At 43.3% G+C, this 20957-nt stretch overlaps 1 protein-coding gene across 1 annotated transcript in view; it reads right to left on the bottom strand.

Annotated features, from left to right (window-relative positions):
• Nucleotides 1–4930: 4930 nt before the first annotated feature.
• Nucleotides 4931–20957, bottom strand: part of LOC146798080 (cytochrome P450 2C11-like) — a 764894-nt gene continuing 748867 nt past the window's right edge. The window contains exon 8 of the mRNA XM_085625295.1: nucleotides 4931–5327. Coding sequence (XP_085481421.1) covers nucleotides 5146–5327 — 182 coding nt within the window. The 3' untranslated portion in view covers nucleotides 4931–5145. The remainder of the gene's footprint in view (nucleotides 5328–20957) is intronic.

The following is a 20957-nucleotide window of genomic DNA, read 5'->3' as shown; positions in this document are numbered from 1 at the left end:
TACCATTGGTACTAGCTGATTGGCATATTTGATTTACTGGTAAGTCCCTAGGAAAGCACATTGAGTGTGTGCTAGGGCCTGTAAAACAAATGCTACTAGTGGGCCTACAACACGGATTTTGCCACCCACAAAAGAAGCCCTGAAAACGTATCTCAGACCTGCCACTGCAGTTTGTTAACTGCCATGGCTACTTGGCAAGTGCACCCACTTGCCAGGCCCTATCATTCCCTGTTTTGACATGTAAGACACCCTATGGTAGTCCCAAGGTACTCCCATGAGCAGGCTTGCAGTGTATGTGAAAGGCAGGATGTGTACTGGTGTGTGTGACACTATTAAAAGGCTATCTATCCCATATGATAGAATGGGAAATACTTTGTAACATCTTACAAGTATAACTTCCCATTGGGCAAGTTAAAGAAATAAAGTTTAGGCTCTCTGAACTCAGAATTTAGCAGCACATGTTTTAGTAAAGATGGTTTTTAAATTGGGTGTTTGAAAATGCCACTTTCAGAAAGTAAGAAAGGTCAAAGTGCCCACAAGGGATTTATTTGAGATATATTGTTTTTAATAGCTCTATCTTATATAAATAGTGACATCCAATGACACTTTTCAGAATGCCTCAATTTGATTTCAACAGAATTTATCAAATAAATCCCTTGCAGGCACTTTGAACTTTCTTACTTTATTACGCATGCCCACAAGTTGTTATATTAAATTTTAGAAAGTAGGCATTTCCTTGTTTAACCATTCTGTCTGCCTCTGCCTGTTTGTGGATTGACTGTCTGGTTTTGTAGTGACAGGGACTTGGGATGTGCAATCACCGTAGACAGCCACTGAGGGGTTGAGGTGCGCCTGGCCCTGCCTGAGTGACTCAGAGCTGATCTGAATGGGGCTTTGCTACATTTAGAGAAGTGGGAAGAGATTTCCTTACACCTGTCTCCCTTGCACAATGCTTCTTCCACCTCCTGTGTTCATACTGCACCAGTGAGGACAGAACTGGTTTAGACTGGGTTCAGATACCCATGCACAAAGAGAACAAAGACATTTTGGGGTATAAGTATAACACCTACAACCCCAGAACTTTAGATCACTTCTGGGCTCAAAAGGAACCTTTGCCATGGAGAAGCACTAAAAGAGCTGTGAGAAGAAGTAATGCCCCTTTGCTATGTGCTGTGTAGTGTTGACCTGCAGTTTCAGTTTCTGCCAAGGAGAGGACAAAGACTGGAACTTTTCTTTAAACCTGCTTGAAGAAGATCTGCAAGGGACTGTGTGTGCTGGCCTCCTGTTCTGAAGTCTCAGGGACACAAAGGCTACACCCGGAACCTAAAGAACTGAAGAAATTGATGCAGCACTCTTAATGCAGCTGTCTTTCCTGACGCAGCACCGCCGTGCAAGAAGAATCTTCATGCATTGACGCGCCGCTGCCGAGCAGGCCCAGTGCCTGTCACTGCTGCATGAACTGACGCATCAAGGGATTGCGGCTGAAGAAAGTGACGCAATGCCGCATGCCAATGCCACATCAATCACTGACACATCCTAGATTTCCATGCATCGCATCTCTGTGGCAAGTTCTCCCAATGCATCACCCACGGACCAGATCTCCTTGGAGTCGACGCATCACTTCCCCCTACAGTCTGGTTTCGACGCATCACTGCTCCTGTGTGCAGCTAAACTGTTACATCGCCGCCCTAGGGAGGTGGAGACATTTAAGTCAATACGTTTGAGAAATTTTTAACTCGTAAATAGTGAATGGCCTAAAGTAGTAATGTTAATCAAAAGTGTAAGTATAATCTTAAACATGTCAATTACTCTCATGTGTAAGTTATCTTTGTGAATAGCCTTCATGGCATTTACCACTATTAAAGAAAAATATCATGTGTGTAGAAAATTAATTTTTATATCACATTCATTGTTTCCTCTCTGTTGAACATGCTATAGTCTGGTCTAAGGAATTTCATTCAGATAATCCTCCTGTTCTGGTATCCATGTTGATCCAAATGCACTCAGACTTGGGTAAAGGTTCTTTTGAGCTCTTCCAATGAATAATCCAACAAGATTACATTGGAGAATGGCCTAAAACAGGGTTGTGTCTTAGCTCCACTGCTATGTTTTGTATACATATCAGATCTTTGCCAGTATCTAGATTCTACTTTGTCTTATTCATCTAGCTTGACTCTGAGAAAGTTCAATTCATTAAAACAATATGATTTTATTAGGTTTTACTTCTATAGATTTCCAAATCAAACTGAAAATATTTCAGAGGTATTTGGAAAGATTAAACTTGATACTAAATGAAGGAAATCAGAGATTCTGGTGTTCGGGTGACAAACTTGTCAAAATTGATTTAAGTGGGTTGGTAATAATCACCTTTTGGAAAATATTCCAGAATGTACCTATCTGGAGGTGGTAATTTTTAATAACCAACCAACCAAGGATTTTGCTAAGTTCCAGACAACTAAAGAAGCTGATGTTGAAAATTGTGTTATCTGATTGTTAGCTTTTTAGCTGCTTGGGTAGACAGGAGGTTGATGCAATTTTAAAAGGTTACATTGCGAAGATTCCTGGGATATTATTTTACTGTTTTGATTTTCTTAAAATATATGATTATCAAATGTTGTCAGTGGTCAAAAGTACACTTCTGAAGCACTAGACATGGTGGGTATTTTATAGCGAGATACAGGCAGATACAGGCATCTCACAGGGTTATTGTATTACTTAAGTATAAGTTATTCTACCTCTTTAAAGTACCTTTTCTATCCAGCAATATCTGCTCTCTACCTCTCTATAAAGTAATGCAGGCAATAATTTAGCTCTTAATCATGATCTATTCAATTATGACACAACTAAAGTTTGTATTAAACAATGGGTCAACAGATGTGTTAATGTTCAGAGCTGCATTCATAATTGTAATCATTATATGTGAATCAAACATCCAGGGTTCTTATGTATGCTTTTGTCAACTCTCAACATTCAGTTTCATTTTAAGGATAATTTAGATTAGCATGTTTGTTATTTTCATTCATTTTTCAAAACTGAAGGTTTACAAATTGCAGATACCTTATGGTCTAATTATTCCTCCACTTCTGGAAGAAATTTTATTTTTGTTCCTGGCCAACACAGGATTTAAAGTATTTGCTGTTACATGCCCTGGTTTGGCAACAGCACGTCAGCAAATATTATCCCTATGTTGTTTAAATCGGGGAATCTAACGTAGTGTAATGTAATTGTTTTATTCTATTTGGCAAATTTGCTTAATATATGTTATTGTTTGTATACATTTTTTAAATGTTGTATTGATATTTAAGACGTTAATAACAATTCTGTTAAATAGACAATATTATCAATAAATGACACTGTTGAATTGTGCTGTAGTTCTTTATTGATTGCCCCAATGCTCCAAGATCTTAGTCTTTTACACTCTGGAAGAGATTTACTAAGATTTTGCACCATGTTTACATCACAAAAGTGACGCAAAATCTTTTTTTCCTAATTTACTTTTTGGCGCTAAACTTGTTTAGATCTAGAAATAACTTAAAAGTAATGCAAAGCAGTGCATAGCACTGCTTCGCATCACTTTGTGCTATGGGGGAGTGCCAAAGGTGATGCAAGGGTGAGGTGTTCCCATGCAACCACCCAAGGTTTCTAATGCTAAACCCAATTTACTAAATACAGTAGAATGGGATTAATGGGAAAACGGTGCCCTTTTAAACTAGGCGCAAGGAAGAAATGCTTTCATGTCTCCTTCCTTTGCCGACTATGCATGCGTGCTGCACTGCGCACCATGCAGACAAAATGGTAAAAGCTTTCCCTCATGTCTAAGCATAGTATTTTGTACAGGAAGGGTATCTTTCCTATGCAAAACCTATGCTAGGCTCATACACACACACACACCCTAGCGCTGTGGTGGTGTGTAGCACACGGCAGCTGTAATCAGCGCTTGTGCAAGGGAAAGGGGAGTATTGAGCTATATCTTTGAAAATATCAGCTGCTTCCCTGTTGGGCAATGCAGAGCAGCCTCGTGGCTGGCTGCGCTGCGTTGTGTGTAAATTTGGTAAATCTCCCCCTTTATGTCCAAGAGCTTAGGCTCACCAATCTGCATAAAAAAGCCACACAATTTTCCCTTTGTAAGTCCATGAGCCTTAAGCTCCTCAATTGCATGTCCAAGTGTCACAAACTCCTCAACCCTGAACACCCCAAGTTCTTCTTAGTGTATGTTCATGTTCTCAGTCTCATCACTCTGCTTGCCCATCCATGCCAGTGGATCATATTCATTCCATCATATGTCACATTCCTCTTGAAACGTGTTATTCACTTCAGTGACTGTCATATTATTTTTAATACGTATAAATCAATTCACTGCTTGCTATATATTTTTCAGTGAGGGCCACATTCATTGTCGTAGGGTTGACATATTTTGGTGTATTTTTTATTCTATATAGCAAATGTGTTCATATCGTTCAATAAGAAATGTATGCAATCTGTAGTGTATCATGTTTGTTTTACTACGTGGTATACCTATTTGAGACATATAGTCCTTCTGATATGTGTTATAGTCTTTTTGCTACTTTTTTCCAGAAGAGTCATATTTTTTAGAGCTGTAATTTTGACATGAACGGCTTTCCATAGACTAAAGAACAGCGAGTGTTCCTTGATCAAGAACATGGTATGTAGCTAGCCTCCTCATTGTTATCATTTTCTGTTTGATCTTGAGTCTCCGTGTCCCTTCAATTCTTGACTATATGCTGAATTATTCAGTTTTAGCATGATTTTAAGTGAATTAATTTTTCAAATAAGTATTTCATTCTTGAGCTGATACTTACATCTGCCATAACTTAACTCATGTTTAATAAACATTTTTCAGGAATGTAACGAAATTTCATAATAAATAATAGTGGACAAAATATAACAAAGTGGAGTGCAAACATGGATGTGTTGCGGTTTAAGATTTATTTCTGAAGCACTTTAAAGCAGCTTATAATTTGTGAAATACTATTTATTTCTATCAGTGGTTGACAAATTCAGTGAAAAGAAAACATGTATTCACAAAGCATAAGTACTATCATATATTTGGCTTTAAAAGTAAACGCCTAATCACAGGCTGTAGTACCACAATATAGGCCTATCGCTTCCATTCACGCGATGCCCTTAGCGAGGAATGAAGCATATCTTATATGGTGGTGGCAGATTTTCAAAACCACTCTCAACCGGGGTGAGGTCAACATCTTTCAGGTCAATAGGAGATCTTAGGTTGAAATTCTTCAGGATGTTGGTGAATAAAAGAAATAACTCTGCACGAACTAGGCTTTCTCCCGGACAACTCCGTTTACCTGGAAAACATGAAAATACAAATTAGTAGAGTGCCTTTATTAGTTTTATCTGCTGAATGACTTTCCTATGATTCTTTTAAAACTCAGACTCCATTTTAAATCTGCTTGCATTAACCAGAACATTGTGTCCCATTATCCCAAACAGCGTGGGATGAACATTACAACATAGGCCAAGCATTTACTGCAGAACTTCACATGACAGTTAGTGAAACAGTAACTCCAGTCCTAATCCTGAGAAAATATCACTTTAACCTAAACGAAGAAATGAAGTCACAAGTGATCATGAAGAGGCATGGCTTGAGTAATGTATAGGAAATAGCAGGACATTGTCTAATGTAGTACACAATTAGAGGGGACTACATTTCCCTGTGCTGTTCCGTTGCCCACAAAGCAACCAGCAGATGAAGAGAAACTCCCAGAAAGTATGAAGGAGGGAATATTGGACTATTCCTTAAAATTTGGATTTAATTTTTTAGACAATTTTTCAGTAAATAACCAAAGCAGTTCGAGCTGAGGAGATGTATTTATGTAAGTGGTGATGGGGGCTGAGTTTAATAATACTTTCCCGAAATTCTAAGCTTTTTCTTGCATATTTGGAATATCATCAGTTTTTCTTCTCCACACAAATATTCTGAATGTTCAGAGAGGACAAAGAGCTGTGCCTTGATTCAGGGCAGTCGATGTGATTTTACAATGTGAATGCACTGCTCCTTTGTTCATTCTAACACTGGTGCTAGTTTGGTGCTGCAACTGCTGTCCCACCATTTGACTACCGTAAGGTCCTGTAATTATTGGGTTCACAAGTACTGCACCATTCCAACTTTTGCACCTCAGAACAAGGAATGATCTGCAATCTGTGTTCACCTGAGTTGTAATTCTGTGTTGGTGGAAACTTATATGTTCCCTCTGAAACAGAATTAGCATTCAATTTGAAATGAGGGCCGAGCATGCTTATTAATAAAGATGAGGTTTAATAATCAGTCATCGTTCGACCAGTACTAGAAAAATAATTGCCTGTAAATTTGTTTTAGCCAAATACCAGCAACATCTCCATGTGCTGACAGACTGTGTCCCTCACATGAGTTATTTTATGGTAGAAGTTAGGATGCCCTCTTTGCACTTTCCTCGAAAAGTATTTCCACTTTTCAACTCCACAAATTGCTTTAATTGTCTCCTTGCACAGCTCCCATAGGCGGACATTGATGTGTAAATATTCTAAAATGTACCTGTAACTGCTAACACTTCTTTGTAATATAGGTTGACAACGCCACTGTTAAAACTCTTGCATGTCTCCTTCTGTGGTGTATATAATTTGCTTGCTAAGGAACTCTATAGTGTGGCTTTCATTGTGAATACTGTTTGGAGCGTTAGAAACCTTAACTTGATCTTTAAATCCTAATTGAGGCCAATGTATAAAGCCAACTAAAAAGGTGCCCCATTTCCCACACAGCTGGACGTTTGAAGGTGCTCACATTTAGGAAGGCATGCCTAGCCATGTATAGAAATATTATTTTAAAGAGTGCTAATGCTAATTTATCGAATTACTATGTGTGACCAAAGGCTGCTCTTCTCCTATAGATATGACAATAAAATGGACCCTCTCTGCACACAATTGCAATTACCAAAGGATGAATCAAGGAGCAGTCAGAGGAGGGTGATGTAAACCAAACACCCACATGCATAACATTAAGCTATAAGAGATTCACAAAACACATCCACAACTTCCCAACTATTGTTTCAGTGTGAAGCATACCATTCTTACACCTATCTTACAGCTATCCAGCTTTGAGGAAATTCACAAACCAGACCACACAGGGTAACAGTAGATAATCCAGCACAAACATCATTAAATAATTGAAAGCATTTTTTCAGAATGAGAACAAATATCATGTTGCCAGTTTGTCATTAGGTGAAACATCTGGATTGACGTGACACATTGGCCCAGGTTTAATACAGGTTTTCGCTGGTGCAAAGTGACAAAATATAAATGCATATACTTGCATGAGTATTAACTACCTAACACTTTGTCATGAAAATGTTCTTATTTTTCTAAAAGCAGACCCACCTATGCGCTGCTTTGCATCTTCACGACCTTACTAGGCTGAACCACTACACATTCCCTTATGTTTTGACACATTCCGTTTTGACACAAACCCAATATACTAACTAGACTTGGCATACAGAAATGCCTCTTTGAAGCAGGCCTTTACAATCAGTCATCATCCCAAAAATCCCAGGCATTACATATGTGCCGCAGTGCACACAACATACATCTAATTTGTTTATCTAGGCATAGCAATTTTACTGGAAGGGTATGCTTCTACTGTGAGAAGTTGGCCTGATATCTGCTGTCTACTAGTTATAGTGGGCACCTTGTATCAGTCCAAACAACCCCTTATTGGTTATAGGTTAAAGACAACCTTTATTGAATGCTATCCAAGTGGTAGCTATGGAGAGCAGCCTTCAGGCTAAGTCTTGAAGGAATGTAAAGCAGCTTGTTTTACCAGTTTATAATCTCTTGAGTCACTAAATGAAAGATATCCACACCAGGTATATATATAAAATATATATATTTATTACTAAACACACTCTCCTAGTCTCTTAATGAGATTAGAGGTCAAAACACATAAGTTACACTTCAATAATCACAGTAAAATAGCACAAATACACGTCAGGCCCTAGGGGCTAGCCAAACCATATACTAAAATAGTGGTATAAGAACCACAACATAACTAGACACAAGGCCTAGAGCCTGTAGAATCGCTGGGACCCCAAGGACCCACCCAAGGTAGTGACATAGGGGACCCACGGGGGCCGTCTGCAGTGTGTGAACACAGCCGCAAGCTCCCATTAGCTTCCATGGGGAAAGTCGCGGTTAGATTTTTAAAGATTAGAGACACTTGGAAATAAGTCAGGACCAAACCCTTTTGGATTTAGGAAGTTCTAGGGCTACCCCCCATGGGAGCACCAGAGTACTCGTGTTACCTCACCCAGGGAAGCCGGGTGCATAAGTGTCTTATTGTGTCAGGTTGCGTCGTCGATTTCAATGGGAGCTGCCGAAGAACTGCTGCTGCCGTGAAAATGCGAAGTGTCTGAAGAGATCCAAGCCTGGATCGAAGATGAGAAGAACCTGAAAGCAGAGGGGACAGAGTCTGGGTCACTAGCCAGTGACCAGGAAGGCGATGGACAGATGCCCACCAATGTCGGGTGATTTCAGGTGAAAGAGGTGAAGCTTGACTCTTCAGCCACGAGGACCAGGAGTCGTCGAGGACAACCAGGAGCTGGATTTGAGCTGTCCCATAAAGGATGTCGAGTGCTGCAGCATCGGGGCCTGGATTGGACACAACAAACCTTGGCAACAGCAACCCACGCATAAATGAGAAAGATGCTTCGGTGCAGACCAGCAAGGTATGTGGGACTCACCACTTAGGTAGGGAGTCGGGGCACATCTGGAGCAACCAGGGAAGCCCAAGGAAATTCAAAATTACCCCCTCAGGGACCCAACAGTCAACGGATCAGGGATCGCAAAGGGACCTCAAGACAAAACACAAAATGGCGCTAAAGGGGTCACTCGGAATGACCAGGCTGACAATCTTTGGTGGATTCAGTGCTCGAGGTGGGAGCTACAAGTTAGTCCAAGCACGACTTCAGGAGACATTGAGAAGTCAATGCACTTGCAAAAGTGCACAGTGACCAGGAGTTCCGGTTCCACGCTACTCACGAGGGCTGGGGGTATCAGCTTTGCTGGGCACTCAGATCGGCCTCTGAGATGTCTGGAAAACCTCTTCCTGGGCTGCAAATACTTCAGAGTCCTGCAGGAGCTTCAGAAATGCAGACTGGCAAATTGCTTCATTGTTGCCTGCCAAGCAGGGGAGTAACTCCTTGACCCCAAGGGAGATTTCTTCAGTCCTCTAGTCTTGAGCAGAGCGTCGAAGGTCCAGGATTTGGGTTCAGAGTTTCGTCCAGGGTAATCTACAGTTCTGGTTACAGAGGTTCCTTACTTATACCTAAGGAAGGGGTTAGACTAGCTCTGGGGACCCACCTATGGGATGGTTTGGAAAGAGGGGTGGCTACACCCATTTCCTTTGTCCATTTTCACGCTAGAGCAGGGGCTGGAAGCCCCTGAACCGGTCTGAGCTCGACTATGCACAGGGTCACCAAATGTGCCCCCAGTGCAGGACTTCAAAGCACACAGAGAGTGCTCCCACCCAGCCCCAATACACATAATCCTGTCTGGGAGGTGGTTACACCTCCCTGTGAAAGGAAACCTATTGTCCAGGCCTCCCCTGCCAGAGTTTCAGTCAGCAGTAGGAGGCCAGACTTGTGTCTATGGCTGTAGCATCCATTTTGTGATGCCAGGGCTCTATGAAGTTTCTACCGGGTATACCAGTGCTGCCATGTCTCTCCCTCTAGAAGGGTGGGATCATACTCCCACACCAATTACTGGTGTGGAGGTATGTTTCCAAAGTGTTTGACACCAAACATGACATGTTTCCGTGCAGCCAGTCCAAACTTAGCATTTACCGTTTGGTTATAATGCACTTAAGAGTGTATGGTCAGGCTGCACTACTGACAACCCCGAAGAAGAGATTCCGAAGGCTGCAGAGGGGCTCAGCTCATGCCTGGGCACCCCCTCACATATAACCAAGCACCCTGCCTTCAGGATTGATAAGGCCTGCCATAGGGGTGACTGATAGGTTTGTATGTGCAGTATATGGTGAGATATAGTGAACCTATATCTCAGTAAGGGGTGCATGCACCACCTTACTCAGGCTGCAGTAGCAGACCTGTGGTGTCATTTTGGGTGGCTTTCCAGGGGTGGCATAATACATGCTTCAGCCCTTGGTAGGCCTCTGGGGTACCTATGCCCTGGGTACATAGTATACCATATACTAGGGACTTACAAGGGCACTCCAGATCCAATCTGAACTGCACCTAAAGTACATGCAATCAATTTAGAGAGGAAGCAGCTAGGCTGGGGCCCTGAATAGCAGGGTCCCAGCCAGACTAAAGTCGAAAAACAGTGAAACACCAGCAAAAAGTGGGGGTAAACATGTGAAGCAGATCCTACTCTCTTACATCTACTAAAAGTCGTATGCTAGAAAGCACACTCTCACGTCTGCTCCATCATGCAAGGCTGTACAACAATCAAGGTACCCTTATTTGAGAGCCAGCACAAGGGATGCCACTAACAACAGGCCAATCGTGGCAGGTATGGGTCTGTTCTGTGTTTCCACCCTTGAACAATGCAGCTAATTTGAATATTGTTATGTGTTGCATGAAAAATTAGCAAATCTGCCCTAACATGGAAAATCATAACAATTAAAACATCACTGCCAAATGAATGTAGAACATGAGAATTAAACTGATTACTAACAGGGAAGAGTCATTGGTACAGCTCATGAGCCATATTGAATAGCTTCATAAATTTTGTTCTAACTTACAAGAATTGTTTTTGCTCTGCTGTGCAATACTATTTTGGATGTTTCTAAAGTGGGGAATATCTACATTCTGACAATGCAATATGAATGCAACAGTTGTGATGCAGAGATTCATACACAATTGAGGCCTAACATTTTGACTGTGTGGGTGTGTTTAAGGCATAAATGATGACATCCAGCCAGAAGACTAGACTACAACAATTAATTTTACCAGGATGCTTTATAGCATGGGTACTCACAAACTTTCTCTCGGGGGCCAAATTTACAGTGTGGTTTGTGGCTGAGGGCCGCACCGGTGGGGGCAGGGGCAGTGGGGGAGGAGGCGGGGCAAGAGCAAAAAAAAACTATGACCATGAGGTTGAACACAGGCCCCTGCAGCGGACGTCTTCGTCCACTGAGCCACCAGACCCGGCATTCACACATCTTTATCTATCTATCTATCTATCTATCTATCTATCTATCTATCTATCTATCTATCTATCTATCTATCTATCTATCTATCTATCTATCTATCTATCTATCTATCTATCTATCTATCTATCTATCTATCTATCTATCTGTCTGTCTGTCTGTCTGTCTGTCTGTCTGTCTGTCTATCTGTCTATCTATCTATCTATCTATCTATCTATCTATCTATCTATCTATCTATCTATCTATCTATCTCTCGCTCCGTCTCCCTCCCTCTCTCTCTCTCCCTCTGTCTCCCTCACTGTGTCTCCCTCTCTCTGTCTCCCTCCCTCTCTCTCCGTCTCCCTCCCTGTCACCCTCCCTCTCTCTGTCTCCCTCCCTCTCCCTCTCTCTGTCTCCCTCCCTCTCCCTCCCTCTGTCTGTCTCCCTCCCTCTGTCTCCCTCTTGTCTGTCTCAGTCTGTCTCCCTACCTCTCCCTCCCTCCCTCCCTCCCTCCCTCCCTCTATCTCTCTCTCTCTCTCCCTCTGTCTCCCTCTCTGTGTTTGTCTCCCTTTCTCTGTCTCCCTCCCTCCCTCTCTCTCTCTGTCTGTCTCCCTCCCTCCCTCTCTCTCTCTCCCTCCCTCTCTCTCTCTCTCTCTCTCTCTCTCTCCCTCTCTCTCTCTCCCTCTGTCTCCCTCTCTGTGTTTGTCTCCCTTTCTCTGTCTCCCTCCCTCCCTCTCTCTCACCGTCTGTCTCCCTCCCTCTCTCCATCTCCCTCCCTCTGTCTCCCTCTGTCTCACTCCCTCCCTCTGTCTCCCTCTCTCCGTCTCCCTCCATCTGTCTCACTCTGTCTCACTCTGTCTCCCTTTCTCTCTGTCTCCCTCTCTCTCCGTCTCCCTCCCTCTCTATCTCTGTCTCCCTCCCACTCTCTCTCCGTCTCCCTCCCTCTCTCTATCACTCTCTCTCTCCCCCTCTGTCTCACTCACTCTGTTTGTCTCCCTTTCTCTGTCTCCCTCTCTGTCTCCCTGTCTCCTTCTCTCTTTCTCTCTCTCTCTCTCCGTCTGTCTCCCTCCCTCTCTCCATCTTTCTCCCTCCGTCTGTCTCCCTCCCTCTGTCTCCCTCCCTCTCCCTCTCTGTCTCCCTCCCTCTCTCTGTCTCCCTCCCTCTCTCTGTCTCCCTCCCTCTGTCTCCCTCTCTCTCTCCGTCTCCCTCCCTCTCTCTCTCTCTCTGAATCACTGTTTGTCTCCCTTTCGCTCTCCCTCCCTCCCATCTGTCTCCCTCCCTCTCCCTCTGTCTCCCTGTCTGTCTCCCTATCTGTCTCCCTTTGTCTTCCCCCTCTCCCTCTCCCTCTGTCTTCCTCCCTCTGCGCACTCTGTCTTCCTCCCCCTGTCACCTCACCTGCTGCTCTCACTCCCTGCTGCCCTCCGTCACCTCACCCTGCTGTCCTCCTCACCCTTTGAGACCTCACCCGCGCTGAGACAGCTCCCGAGAACACACACAGCCGCCGCCGCACCCAAGTACTTAACAGGTGTTTTAAAAACCATTCACTTGTTAATGAGGCTTTATTGTATTTCACCTCTTCTTAGCGCCCATGCATCAGGGGCACTAAGAAGAGGTGAAATTCAACAAAGCCTCATTTACAAGTTAATGGTCTTTAAAAGAAATCGCCCGGGCCCCAGAAGCTCCATGCTGCTGCAACCGGCGATGTAAAAAACACACAGGTGTGATGTCTGTAAGGTCCGCGGGCCGCCACGGAAGGCTTGCCGGGCCGCCGCCGGCCCGCTGGCCGTACTATGAGTACCCGTGCTTTATAGTATGCATAAGAAACAAAAAGAAAGCAACAATGCAAATAAACCAAAACCTGTCATACAAGAGCAGAGGTCGCTGGCAGTGAAATAAAAAAAGAACTGAATGGGACATCTTAGTGAAGATGTCACAAAGGATGCAGAGAAATAGTTTGCAAGGAAAGCTAAGCATGTTTCACTGGTACAAAGATGCGGTTCAGAAATTGCTCACCAATAAAATGAACTCACTATGGGCCACAGCACACACAGTAGAGGTAAAACAGAAACAATGCCATCGTGTTAAGATGAGCAAAGATTGCTGTAAATGAAATGTTTGTAGGAAGAGCAAGTGGTAGCATAACAACACAGATAATAGAAAACTGAAAACTAACCAAAGAAATGTGTCTTAAGTGCCTTTCTAAATCCCTTCTGGCTGATAATTTGACAAAGGACAAAAGAAATGCAGTTTCAACATTTCCGGGTGTGGACGGAGATGATTCTTCCCCCATTCAAAGAGTTCTTCTACCAGGGAACATTTCCAGAATCAAGGAACAAGAAGGAACATAGGGAAGTAATCTGGAAAGGTTGCACTTAGATACAAGATCATAAAATGCCCAGTGAGAAAGGCATATATTTTTTAATTCAGTGCACTGTTCCACAAGTACCCATTGTAAGCAGTGGAAGGATGATGATACATGATAACATGTGCATCATTGGATTATCAGTCTCACTGCCATATTCTGAATGACCAGAATTTCATGACTCATTTTTGTTTTTTGGAGCAAGCAGTTGCTCAAAGAAGTTGAGGTAGAAATATAAGAATCTTCTTGTGAAGCCTCACCTGATGAAAGCTGCTCAATTCAATAAATTCAACTGGCCCCAATACACTGTTTTCATACTTGGCCATGCTATGAGTTGCAAGGCCTGACCTCATACCTGGGGCCTCAGGCTGTCCTGGTTAAAATAACTCATCTTGGTAACACTGAGCTTCAGAGAACTGTTATTCCTTCAGCTCCTCATTGCCACATAGGAATACTTGGGTGGTTGCTGAAGTTTCAGTTTTTCAGTTTTTAAAGCTTTATTCGACATTTGTCATAAAAGCATTCCCCTATCCCTAATACAATAAATACTACATATAAAAAATACATATTAAACATGAAATGTCGAATAAATACATAATAAAAATACAAGTACTTCAATTTGTCAAATTTCTTAAAATATAGATTTTTCTATAAATAAAATACAATAATCCATGTGGGAGAGTGCAAGATTGGGAATATACATAATTTCATTACGATGCAATTGCCATAAGTGAACGAGTACGAATTAACCATGACCAAGCCAAAAATGTTGCCACCCCAACCACAAGCAATATGGAACAATCTGTTTCAAGTATCCTTAGGGCTACGGATTGGCTGCGGGTTCCCAAACTAGAGCACACAGGTTTTAACCATTTACGTCTGGGGGACGAATACAATGGGCAACAGAACAAAAGATGGGAAATGTGCTCAGTTTGTTCATTACAGTGGTGGCAATGTTCATCCCATGCTGGGGACCAGTGCTTCTTAAACGCATTCACCGGGAGTGTACCTATGCGAAATTGAAAATAAAGTTTTCTATCAAGGGGTTTTTCAATAATATCCCAAAAAATTTCGCAAGAAGGGTACATTTTTATGTCTAAGAAGCGAGATGTTAGGCTTGTGCTTGTGCCGTCACTAGACATTGTAAGATATACCATTTCCCAATATAGATCTTTCAGCTTTGCCTTCGTAGGAAAGCAGGTTACATCTTTGGTATCCCATAGATGATTCAAATTCATTTTTATAAGGAGTCCCCGGAGCTCCCTTAGCCATGGGATAGTATGGAAACGGTCGAATTTAATAACATCCGTCAATGCCGCCGCATAATGGCTTAATTCTGGGGTCACCATAATCCGTCTCCAATATAGAAGAGGGCGTAGCCTCGCTATGTCCTCTATTCCTTTTCTTCCCATATCCAATTTTAGTGGGATTATGGGTGTGCTTTGGGGGACCATCACAATACCTCGTAAAAACCTGTTTTCTGCTCGGCCCAGTTCTCTCAAATTAGAAAACCCCCATAATTCAGAGCCATATAAGCAAGCCCCTAGTACTTTCATGGAATATATTTCCAACACACAATTTACTGGCTTTGTCAGCGAGGAGCGATGTTTTAGGGTAATTGCGCCTGCTAGCTGCCTAAACTTTAGTAAAGTTGTGGTTATGTGTGGCTTCCAACTCATTTTTTCTTGCAGAGTGATACCTAGGTAAGAGAAAGAGTCCACCCTTTCTAAGGGTGTACCTTTATATTTTATTACACCTTTGAAGGTGGACTGCTGGTTGAGGCACATGAATTTTGTTTTGGAGGTGTTCAGTTCAAGGCCCCTCTCGTCACAAAATATACCAAATGCATCAACCACTTTTTGGAGCCCACTGGGGGTGCGGGAAAGTAGGAGCGTGTCATCCGCGAACATGAGGACAGGTACACGAGAGCCTGCGATTACTAGGGCGTCACTAGCAATCTTCTCTAGATGCTCAACGATGCCGTTTATATAAATTGAGAAGAGAGTCGGTGCTAGGACACACCCTTGCCTCACCCCACGTTCTACCGGAAAGGGATCAGTTACTTCTCCGTGCTTGCCCCACCTTATTCTTGCAAAGTTATTTTCGTGGAGACGAACAAGGAGTGTGAGCAATTCCTGACTTAAGCCCACGTCCGACAAGGTCTGCCAAAGTTTTTCTCTGGGGACCAAGTCGAAAGCGGCTTTTAGGTCCACAAAAACTGCATACAATGTCCCCTTCTTTAGGGTAACATTTCTCCAGTAGATGGTTAAAAAGTGGAGGACTTGGTCAACGCTGCTAGTTAAAGGGCGAAATCCAGCTTGATAAGATGACAAAATATTATTTTCGTTGATCCATTGCTGCAGTTTATTTTGGACTAATCGGCCCATTAGTTTTTGTGCTGTATCAATCAAACTGATGGGTCTATAATTTTTGGCCAGGGTTCTATCACCTTTCTTAAATATGGGAATAATTTCGGCTCCCTTCCATGAGGCAGGCACTTTCCCTCCCATTGCCACCGCATTAGCCAGCATTGCAAAATAGGTACACCAGGAATTACGATCCGATAAAAATATATCAGCCGGAATTCCATCCATGCCTGGAGCTTTGCCCCCAGCCACACAATCCAGTACAATACTCACATCCTTTTCATCAAATATTGGAGATTTGTAGAAGACTTGTGGAGGCGGACAACCAATGGTAAATATGGGATTACAAGCATACTGTGGTTGGAAGTATTCCACCCAATTGCTTTTCGGAACATGGTTCGTAGGATGGAGTGCTGTGCCACCCTTTTCCCACTTTACTGTGGACCAGAAGCGCTTAGAATCCTTGGAGGCACACGCCTCCTTGAGTTCGCGCCAGTATTCCTCATCCCAACGCTTCTTTGCCAGTTTTTGGGCCTGTCTATACTGGTTTCTTGCCAACCTTACTGCTGCTGCATTTCCTGTTCTCAGTTCCACGCTAAGGTTATCTCGTGATATCCTGAAACTCCTGTCATACCACCCTTTACTCTCTTGGACTTTTTTCTTTTTATTTGGGGCTACTGTTTTAACAAAGAAACTTTGGATTTTTGAAAATAGTTTCTCGTGAGCAGCCATCATGTAGTCTGTAAAATCAGTCCTCCCATAGTGGCACTTAATCTTGGATACCTCAGTCGCCACTAATTCCTTTAGAGTCTCTAAGTTGGCAACATCTTCCAAGAGCATACTCCACTTCAGGTGACGAAGATTGTTTGAGCTTACAAGATCTTGCGTCACCATTTGGTTCCCTCTTGGGAGATCGGGCATTTCATGGTAGGGATGGAGTGTCAGGCACAGTGGATTGTGATCACTTTCTATTTTGTCTTTCACTTCCATATCCACCAATTTATCCCAAGCCCTTACGTCCAGTAGTATATAATCTATTCTGCTGGCTGCTCGACCATTGTCGAATGTGTTTTTCCCCATTAAGTCAGAGGATGCCCGTCCATTTACTGCTCTGAGCCCTCTTGATAGACAAAGACTCTTCAGTTGGATTGCTACTGTGCTCCATTTTCTAATTGCTGGGATATCCAGTTGGGGAATTCTCCACTTGGTATCCTCATCTTCGGCCAGTGTCCTATCCTCTTCGCCCAAAGGTTCGAAGGTGGTGTTAAAATCCCCGCCTATTATTACATGGGGTAGCACTGGTAGCATTTCAATATAATGCTCGAGGGTCGTTAGGGTCTCTGATGGTTTACCCCTACCAACTCCCCTGGAGTAAAGATTAAACAGGGCTACTTGTTGACCATTTTGCCAACTAATGTCAAGAGCTAGAATATCATTAGAGGGTATAGACCTTTGTTTAACTGAGCAATTCAATGTTTGACGTACCCAAATTAACAGGCCCCCAGAGTGTCGACCCACTCGGTTTCTTATGGCTGGGACATAAAAGTTCAAATACCCTTGTCGGAAAATTGGGGTGAGCGCCCAAGTTTCTTGCAACATTATTATATCGTACAGGTCGATAAAATCGACCCAATCTGGGATGTTTAGCTTGTTTGTAATGCCAGCTATATTCCAAGAAATAATAGATAATGGCAATATATCCAGTTGGTGCTGAATCTGATCCATAACAGAAGTGTATATTCGATCTTCAAGTTCTATACCTGGCACTAAGTCACCATTCAATATTGGTGAATTCTCAATTACCTCTAGTGTTCTTTTTTGCCCCATCCAAACTCCACTCAGATCCTCTGGGGAGGGAGTAGGGGATGCCTTAGAGACCGGGGTCAATTCATCTAGTACAGGCTCATTAAAAATAAGAGGCCTATCATGCCCCTGGTGCAGCTGGAGTTCAGGGGCGACAGGAAAAACACATGCGAGTCAATCACACTCGTTTAGGTCAGATAGCGCGGAGTAGTGGTTATCCAACCTTAACCCCCACTCACATAATGGGTCAGTCCTGGCCCTTCTATTTCCCACAGCTGTCCACTTTGTTCTCAATGTGCTAGGTTTAGCTACTAGTCCTCTTCTACTATAGAAGAAATCCAGTGTCAGTGGTATTATTTCTGCTGTTCTAAGTTGTGGAGGGAAGATGTTCCGTAGGACATCAGGTAAAACTTCAGGACCCTTAAAATTCAAAACCACACAATCCCCTTGAAATTTCTTTGCCTTAGTGCCTATCCACTTAACCCTTCTTGCTGTGAGCAGATCATCAGATAGTTTTTCCTTACCCCAAGGGGAATATGTGCATGTTATTGCTAAGCCACTGCAAAGCCTTATTTCGTAAGGAGTCCGAGGACTCGATCTGCCCTGTTTTCAACGTTGGTGTGTTTGCGAGTACTAGAATCAAGGGGGAAGCTTCAACGATTAATTCAACTGGGCCAGTTTCTGGATTAAGAGTCTCAGAGGTAGTATTGCCTACTGGTTGTGCTGTTTCTAATGTTGGGGCGGTATTAGGAGTCTCACCATGTCCAGAGCAGGCTTGATGAATATGGTCAGGTGGAATTTGTAGGCCTGTATTTATAGTTCCCCCAAGTGTTTTCCCTGCAGCCTCTATATGTTCAAATTTGGATGTTATTAGGTTTGATATTTCCCCCACCCCCTCATTGGTTTTTCTTAGGAGGGTCTCTAGTTTATTAACTTTATTAGCTAATTGGTCTACTTTTGATATAAGAGGTTTCATTAGCCCTGATAATTTGGACTCCAGTGCTCCCATGAGCTTATTTAAAAAGGTATCCTCCCAATCTACACTTTCGTTCTCTTCTTCCCTTATCCCTTCTTCCACCCTTTTCTTTACTCTTCTTGGTGGGGTTACAGATTTAGTTTTACAGGAACGTAGGCCACCTCTTCTAGGAGGTTCCTTAGTAATCCCTTTTTTAACTCTTGGTGCAGGGACAGGAGTGGGAGGAGTATTGCTCTCTGGATCTAGCTCCACAATTGTGTCAGATTGGTTTGGCTCTTCTAGGATAAGTAGATCAACAATAGGATCAAGTTGTTGGACAATAGAAGGCGTGGATACATTTGTTGTGGAGGAATCATAGGGGTCCTCAATCGGGTCGTTAGTAGCGATTTCATCTCTAGCAGACTGAAATATCCCTGATTGGTTAATTTGGGCACAAGGTGGGGAGTCCATAAGTCCCAGGGAAGACCTCCGATCATTATTAATCTTTGCCACTACCTGGACCAAATAATTATCCATTGTGTTTGCCCGGGTGACAGGTGTTTTTTGTCTCGACATTATAATCAGTCAAACCTGTGCAGAAATACCCTGATGGTAACTGTAATAAGTCAATTTCACTTTCAATATGAATATATATCGTCTTACCACAGGTGAATTTGAGGTTGGGGGAAGAGGGGTGGCCCAGTCCAGTCTCTCACAGTCTAGAACGGGCTAAAACGGGCCCGCCCTTCGCCCGGGCTTCGCCCGGGCGCTGCCCGCGCGCGTCCCGCGCTGCGTGGGGCCTGTGAGTTATTTATACAGCCCGGGCGCTGCCTGATGACATCAGCGGCAGGCGCCCGGAGCTGAGGGTGCTGGGAAGTGTAGTTCCGCCGCCTCCCGGCGGTGTCCCAGATCAAGCAGGATTCGTTTTGGCCCCGTCGAAGAAGCCGTTCCCCTCACGGCGAGCCTGGTTCCAAATGGTGGTAGTGGTAAGTTCAAAGAGCGCGTCCCGCGCTGCGTGGGGCCTGTGAGTTATTTATACAGCCCGGGCGCTGCCTGATGACATCAGCGGCAGGCGCCCGGAGCTGAGGGTGCTGGGAAGTGTAGTTCCGCCGCCTCCCGGCGGTGTCCCAGATCAAGCAGGATTCGTTTTGGCCCCGTCGAAGAAGCCGTTCCCCTCACGGCGAGCCTGGTTCCAAATGGTGGTAGTGGTAAGTTCAAAGAGCGCGTCCCGCGCTGCGTGGGGCCTGTGAGTTATTTATACAGCCCGGGCGCTGCCTGATGACATCAGCGGCAGGCGCCCGGAGCTGAGGGTGCTGGGAAGTGTAGTTCCGCCGCCTCCCGGCGGTGTCCCAGATCAAGCAGGATTCGTTTTGGCCCCGTCGAAGAAGCCGTTCCCCTCACGGCGAGCCTGGTTCCAAATGGTGGTAGTGGTAAGTTCAACAGAGGGTCTTTAAAGTGTACAATCAACTGTTTCTTCATATGAGACTGACTCGCTGCATAATAAAATAATAAAAGTAGCTCAAAAGGACTGCATGTAGACATTAACCAGAATGGGGATCATGTTGGACCCCAGTGGAACTCCAGAGTTCACAGTTGACGGTTGAGAAAGACAAAAAGCGAACAGTCTACGAATGATTTTGGTCTGATAACAAATAGAGGAAAATCAGGAAAGGTTTTATTTAATTGTAATACTTTTTTATAGAAATCTCCATCCCTGATGAGGCATTATATTACTATATGGTGAGTAGAATACTACTCTGTTACCCAATGTTTGTGTAATTTCTTTTCTTTTTCATTCATATTAATATTCTGTTGTTAAAAACATTATTCTGTGCTTTGATCCTAGTTTCTTTTCCTAGAATTAATGGAGTTTGGTGAGATTGCTAGTGGGAAGTGGGTGGTTACTTCATACAAATGCTTGATAGGGTTGATAGGCAGGGAGAAGATTGGAAAATTGATAGATTGCAAGAATGTGATTGCCAGTTTCTAAAGAAATAGGGTATTGTGGGATATCGTTCAAAATATGGGCAATTGACAGAAATACAAATAGGCAGTAAATCATACATAATACAAATAGTTTTGAGTAGCTGTTGAACAAGAATTAGCAATTTTGAATTGGGTTGAAAAGGGGGACCAGGTCATGCGCTGGATGATAGGTATTGGATGGTAATAAAGCAAGGTCATTTTGTTTCATATGGTTTTTTTGCAATATCTCAGAGGGAGTTTCTTGAATTGCATACAATCCTGAGTATGTAAGAAGAAGAATAAAAACAAGCGTATTTGCTTGTGGGATAATAGCTGTTTTGTATATTT

The sequence above is a fragment of the Triturus cristatus genome, chromosome 9 (assembly GCF_964204655.1).
Source record: "Triturus cristatus chromosome 9, aTriCri1.1, whole genome shotgun sequence".
NCBI classification, from domain to species: Eukaryota; Metazoa; Chordata; class Amphibia; order Caudata; family Salamandridae; genus Triturus; species Triturus cristatus.
The sequence above is the reverse complement of the archived record's forward strand: the minus strand, read 5'-3'. Positions and strand labels throughout refer to the sequence as shown.